The sequence below is a fragment of the Rhagoletis zephyria genome, unplaced genomic scaffold (assembly GCF_001687245.7).
Source record: "Rhagoletis zephyria isolate East Lansing unplaced genomic scaffold, Rhagoletis_zephyria_1.1 Rzeph_scaffold_00641, whole genome shotgun sequence".
Classification (NCBI taxonomy): Eukaryota; Metazoa; Arthropoda; class Insecta; order Diptera; family Tephritidae; genus Rhagoletis; species Rhagoletis zephyria.
Genome location: NW_016157725.1, coordinates 21,004 through 27,718, shown reverse-complemented (window position 1 = coordinate 27,718; position 6,715 = coordinate 21,004). Strand labels below are relative to the sequence as shown.

Genomic DNA, 6,715 nt, shown 5'->3' with positions numbered 1-6,715 from the left:
AAAAATAGATACTTTTCAGTAGTAGTTTTACATGCTCTTTTTAGAGTGTACTTGCTATTTATTATATTTACTTTGCAAAATACTTATGCACAAAAAATGTACTTTATAAGTTGAAATTACAAATGTTTGATTTTATGCACATGTATTCCAAGTCCTTAGCATGGGTTAAATTATGTCTTTTTCATGAAAATGTTTGGTTTTCTTACAAGTTATGAGATGTATATGTAAAAAAAGAAAATTGGATACATTTGGATACATTTTTGGCTTGGTCAGGGATACATTTTCTTGAGACGGCGCGGCAACACTGTTCGTATACGTGTGAAACACGCATGTTCTCAGAGAGCGCTCAGTGAACTAGGGACCAGAGTTGCCAAACATGGGCTTTTCCTGCCAAAACTGGTAGGTTATTTTCCATTTGGTAGGTTGGTAGGCTAGATTGGATTTTGGTAGGTTTGGGTTATTTCCGAAAAATAGAAAATATATTTCGAAAAATTGTTTCAATTTTGCTTACAAGAATATTTCAACGGTGTGTTCGTATAATGCCGCACGCAAAAATGTAAATCATGAATATTACGGTATACGACGGATGCCATCCGCACGGATCTAGTAAGATTCGCACTGTCGTAACAAGCGAGAGCGAAGCATTAGATTCGTGCGAATAGCATCCGTCGGATACCGTAATAGGCATTATTATAACTGATTCGTATGTATAAACGCATACCCCTATTATTAGATGTGTGTATATGACTGTAGCAGTGGTTGCAACACTAGCGTACGCAACAAGTAACCGCTCGAACACAGCGCATTGAACATCTCTCGAAAAGTGCCATGCACACATCTTTAGAAAAGTGACATGCTTGCGGTTTATTAAAAAACGATACGATGGACAAGTGAGTAAATTAATATCAATTAGTTAATGTTTTAACGATTTATTTTCAGGTTTGTAACCAGAAACGCAAAGCAGAGTCAACAGGAGATGAACCATCGTGCAGGTAATAAACAATTCAGTGCATCAACCGTTTGGAAGACGAGTTGCTTCGAATAGTTGATTTCAAATGCTTCCTGACCGATATTTTCTAAAAGCCTGTTCCTGAATACTATTTTTTCATATTAATTGATAGAGATGAAGAGAAGCAGCAAGCAGTGAAAAGAAAATTTCGTCCAGAAAGGCTGCGTTTATTTGACTGGCTGCATGAAAAAGATGGCTGTGCATTTTGTGTAGCTTGTTCAAAAGCGGTAATCAACCATAGCAGCCACCTAAAGGCCCATCAAAGAACATCAAGCCATATCAAATGTTATGAGGCGCGCAAAAAACAATTTACTCTGGAAAAATTTTACGATGCGGAACAACAAAAACAGCAGCAGCAAGTTAAAAATGCAGAGTTAACATTGGTCATATTCTGCATCACCCACAATTTACCATTTTTACTTATGGACTTCCTAGCAGCTTTGCTTGTAGAATGTTGTCCGGACTCTGCGATTGCTAAGCTCATTAAATGTGGAAGAACCAAATCAGTTGCAATAACTGAACATATTTCCAAGCAGGCTAGTGAGCAAATTTTTCCAATTTTGAGAAACACGAAATTTTCCCTTATTGTGGATGAAACGACCGACGTTTCTATGATTGAAAGTCTTGATCTTGTGGCGAGGTATGTATGTTAACGCTGCTCGTGTAGTACAGGATCGCTGTATGGCTTTATTAGAACTTAAAAAAGGAGATGCTGTTTCCATTTACAAAGTTATTAAAAACTTTTTTTGTGCAAATAACATACCTTTGAAAAAATCTGATTGGCTTGGCAACCGATGGAGCCAACGTAATGGCCGGAGATTTAGGAGGTCTCAAAGGCTTATTTCTTGCTGTCTCCACAGGCAAAAGTTTTTATCTTGATAATGTTATCAGGCAAAATTTTGCCCATGGAGACCGCATATTGCTCTTGGCAAGCAATAATTATCAGAGCTTTTATCTTGATAAATATTGCCAGCAATTTGGTACTTTGACAGCTACATTTTCATTTGCGCGATAGCTTCGTGGAGACAACATTATCGATATTTCAATATAAAAGCAAAAATTGAACTGTTTTCTATTAAAATATGTGTTATTATTTGCTTGGGTGTGAAATAGCATATTTTTTAAACTTTTTAATTGATGAAATCGGGCAAAAATTGCCATCTTATAAATGCTTTTATCAAGATAAAAAATGCCCACGCACAAATATTGCCACTGATAAAATTTTTATCAGGCAATAAAAATGGCAGTTGGTAGGCAAAAACTTTTGCCTGTGGAGGCGGGCCGTTAAGCAAAGATGTTGACTTTTTTTATTTGAAATGTACATACATGCCATTCACTGCACCTCTGCTCAAGCTATGCCAGCAAACATTTGCCAAAAAATGTTGAGTCGCTTTGTCGTAATATATACAGTTTCTTCAGCCACAGCCCCAAAAGAATAACTGAACTTCAAGAATTTCAGGAATATTGTGCAGTAAAAGCTCACAAAATTTTGGGAATTTCTAACACAAGATGGTTATCTTTGGAGGGCGTTCAAGAATAGTTGAGCAATGGGATTGCTTAAAATTATACTTCATATCGTGTTATTATGAAGTGAATGGAATCCAACCGGCACGTTTGGCGGAAAAAATGAGTGTCCAAACGAAGTGTTATCTTTTATTCCTTTCCTATATTTTACCTATTATCAACAATCTAAATAAAGAATTTCAAGCCCACGTTTGCCATATTTGTACACTAGCATAAAATCAAATTTTCTTTTAATTCAAAGCAACTTTATTAAACACGAATTGTTCCACAATGATGTTGACGTTAATTTCAAAGACAAATGCAATCACAGATCAGTTGCTGATATTTTTATTGGAACCAAGGCAGAGCTATTCATGAAAGGCAATTTGTGTTCTGATGAGATAATTGAGGTGAAAATGAAGGCGCTTTTGTTCTATATTGAGTTTTTAGACCAACTGAAAGCTAGATTTGATTTTAACCGTGAGGACATAAAGATGTTGCAAATTATTACATCATCAAAGGTCCTATCGACACAAGATTTACAGATCCTTCCTCTCGTTCTTCAATTCGCACATCTGGTCGATGAATTTTAATTTTTTTTATAAAGATAGATAAGAAGATATACATATGTACCTACAAATTCATAGGAATAACATTCATATACAATATGAACATCCATATATACTTTATATGTCTACAAGTTAGTTTAAATTGAACTGAACTTGAAAGTTGTGATAAACTACTTATATATGTGTAAAGACATATATGTACATTTTTATAAGTCTGTACAGTAAAATGAATTGTTATACGGAGTTAATTTTTTTTATTGCACTAGCTCTGTTTTAGTCTTACTAAATGTTATGTTACCTACACTTTAAATAAATTTGACATTAAAAAAAAATTCAAAACTCAAAAAAAAAATTTTGGTAGGTTTTGGTAGGAACTTTTGGTAGGAAAAAATATTTGTCTGTGGCAACGCTGCTAGGGACTGCCGACCACTGGTTTAGATCAGAGGTGGGCACTCACACTATCACACACATGCGCTTGTGTGCGAAGCAGCGAAGTGTTGCTCAACAGCCAGTGCTCGGACTTAACCACATTTGTGGAATAGATAACACTTTACATTTCTACTACTTCTACCACCGTCAGCTAAAAAACTTTCAGATCTTGAAACTTATATTTTTTTTTAATTTGTTCATTTGCGCTTTAATGAAAGGGCATTTTCTACAACAAAACACAACATTGCTGCTGTGACGTCGACACATGCATGATACAAAAAAAGAAGGTAGTTTCAATAAACAACTTTTTGATTAAAAAGCAGATTTTTGACAATTGCTCAATTGTGAAAAATTCGAAGCGGCATTACCCAATTGTAAGGTTTGTGCGGTGGGACATTTTATATCCTAAATTTGGGATTATAAAGAAAATAGTTGTATTAATATATACCTTTTAAAAATAATCAATATCTTATCTTGAAAACGTTTAAATTTTACATTAAATTCGATAACAACTTGCCAAATCATTATTTTAATATTAATACAATTTTAGTGAACATATTTTCAAATTATGTTAGTGTCCTCATGTCATCTCATTATTTCACAATGTAGTTTTCTATATCGGATACGTGATTCTGATGTAATTCTGAAATTACACATTTACACAAATTACTGAAATTACACATTTCGATGTGTTATTTAATACATTTTGTCTTTGTCCATTTAACGCAATGTAATGTAATTTGGTACCCATGGGCCGTAAAATTTTTCTAGCAACACATTGTTTTCACATGAAATTTTGACACACCCAAAATTGAAGGATAAAATAAATAGATAAAAACAAATTTTCAATAAAACTGATTTGTGTAGTCCAGGGGTGTCTTTAGTAAATGTTTTGGAGGCTGTTTTAATATATCCTATCTTATTATATATCTCTTAGCTTTTCTACATTCTGAGAAGTTGAGAGAATGAAGTCGAATATTCTTTTTTGGTCAACTACGATGTTTGATTTCATTTTTTGCAATCATTTCGCTTGAGGAGTCACAATGCCGATTTTTTTGAAATTTCGGACAAAAGTTTTCCAAGAATGGTTATAGGCTAAAACAAAACCGATATCTAAAGGGCATGTGGAACCTCCCTTCAAATCGAATTTTTCATAGTGTATATCTCTGGAAGTATTTGTGGTAGAGTCCTGGAACTTTGTATGGATATATGTATATGAAGTCAATCTCAAGCTCATGGAAAAATATGGGTTTATTGGAAAATGCGGCGTGCCACCGTAGAACTAGGAATAGAGGTAAATGAAATCAATCCCAAACCTATGAAAAATGGGGGTATATGAAAACAATCTCGTAGCAGTTGAAAAGAGCTAGCGGTATAAGCTAAATAAACTAAAATTCTGGTGACGCATAGATACCTCTGGAAGCATTTACCTAGAATACTGAGATAAGGTATTTTTCTAACGAAAATATGTACAGAAAAACGGGAGCCACACCTTCTGGAAAGTAACATGATCACAGGGTGTATCCCGAAAACCATTTTAGCTAAACCTTCAGGGATTACATTCTTGCCAAGACCCACAGGCATAAGAAGAAATTGCGTCGCAAGTTTTATGATCGGCTTGGGTAAGGTTTAACCACTTAACCCCCCTTTGTTTTCGTCGCTACTGAATTCTATAAACTGTCAGCTTTCACAAAATTTAAAATGTACATGTGTATTTAAAAATGTCATGAAAATTGTGTTGCTAGCTTCATGTTGCAAAAATGTATCAACGAAATGTTGTGGAATTTAACACTTATTCTTGTTTATTTCTTAGAATGCTATGCTTAAGAACAAAATATTTTTAAATCGACAAAACATTAATAAGAAAATTTGAAGGATTTTAAATATTGGGTATGGTAGCACGAAATGTCACAATCTGCTTAATTGTCAGGTTGTTAATATGGCGACGAAAAAGTGACAATGGAACTACCTTGTTTTTTGTATCATGGACACATGTATGATATGATCGTATTCGTGCGTCTTACGATAATTGACGATTGACTAAGGCTTTCTGCTCATTGGTCGTCCAATCATAGTTGAGTCATAGTTATCGTCATGAAGCAACGATTACATGACGATTACACTTCTGCACACTTGGTCGTGATATTTCAATTCATTTGGCGTCTAAAAATTCACTTGGAGCAGGTATTTTCTGTTTTTTTTGGTTGATATTTTCGCGAAATATTTACAAAAACCTTGCAATTTTTTAAATATAGACTGTGCTGCAACATTTCTAGACGTAATTTTTCAGTAATATCTCTTCTTTTCTTTTCCTGGAATGTGTTTTGTGTATGCACACAGAGACTTAATACAATTTCGTCATATTTTATAGTTAAAACGCTCATATTTATTAAATTTTAATGCAATTATCCACTTTTTAATAATTTCCACAGATTTTATGCAAAAAAATACTAATTTTTATACAATTTTAATGCAAATATTAACTTTTTCACTAATTTTCCCCCATAAAATGTAAACAAACAATGCGTGCACAACGATTAGCAAACGACAGTGCCGTACTTATCCGTTTCTGCATCTTCTACGATTTGCCGATAACTAGCCGATAACGACAAGTGTGCAGATCTCCTTTGAAATGCATGTGCTCGGCTCAAAATTTCAGGGCGAGACGATAACGCAACTATGATTGGACGACAAGTGTGCAGATAGCCTTAAGCTTTCTTAGCACTTCGGCAAAGCAAATCAAATCAGTTGCTGCTGAGACTTCACTGCGCAATAGAGCTGGGATACTATCGATAGTACCGCCACTCGATAGTTTTCGAAACGATAGTTGAAAACATCGATACTATCGATAGTACTATCGTCGTGAGAGGTATTGAATTGAAATGCTAAAATGCTTGAAAATTAAATAATTAATGAATTTATAAATGACTTGGTAAATTAAAGAGATTATATAAATTTGTTTAGATTTGAGTGCAGCAAAAATAACTTCTTATAATAATAAAATAAACTTATTTATTTATGCGTCTGAATTATATATACATATGTTTGTCCCTGTTGAAGTGCAAAGAAGTGAAATTGGCTATAATAATACATTTATAATACTACGAAACAAACAAAACAAAAGATATTCGTTTAAATTGACAATTCATACTCATAGAAGTTCAACTGAGGTCAAATACGGAGGCACATATCAAAATCCGGACAA

The 6,715-nt window shown here is 34.0% G+C and overlaps 1 protein-coding gene across 1 annotated transcript; it reads left to right on the top strand.

Annotated features, from left to right (window-relative positions):
- Positions 1-810: 810 nt before the first annotated feature.
- LOC108360848 (uncharacterized) lies at positions 811-3,132 on the top strand. The gene is made up of 4 exons (XM_017613291.1): positions 811-890; positions 940-992; positions 1,122-1,649; positions 2,775-3,132. Exons 3-4 carry the CDS (start codon positions 1,432-1,434, stop codon positions 3,103-3,105), a joined length of 549 nt encoding a protein of 182 aa, XP_017468780.1. The 5' UTR covers positions 811-890; positions 940-992; positions 1,122-1,431; the 3' UTR covers positions 3,106-3,132.
- The last annotated feature ends 3,583 nt before the right edge of the window (positions 3,133-6,715 follow it).

What these genes read in the sequence shown, in the direction of transcription:
- LOC108360848 (XM_017613291.1), top strand. Translation starts at nt 1,432, where the DNA reads ATGGACTTCCTAGCAGCTTTGCTTGTAGAATGTTGTCCGGACTCTGCG. An exon ending in AGTCTTGATCTTGTGGCGAG is followed by an intron (nt 1,650 to 2,774) that starts GTATGTATGTTA and finishes TTTAATTCAAAG; the next exon opens with CAACTTTATTAAACACGAAT.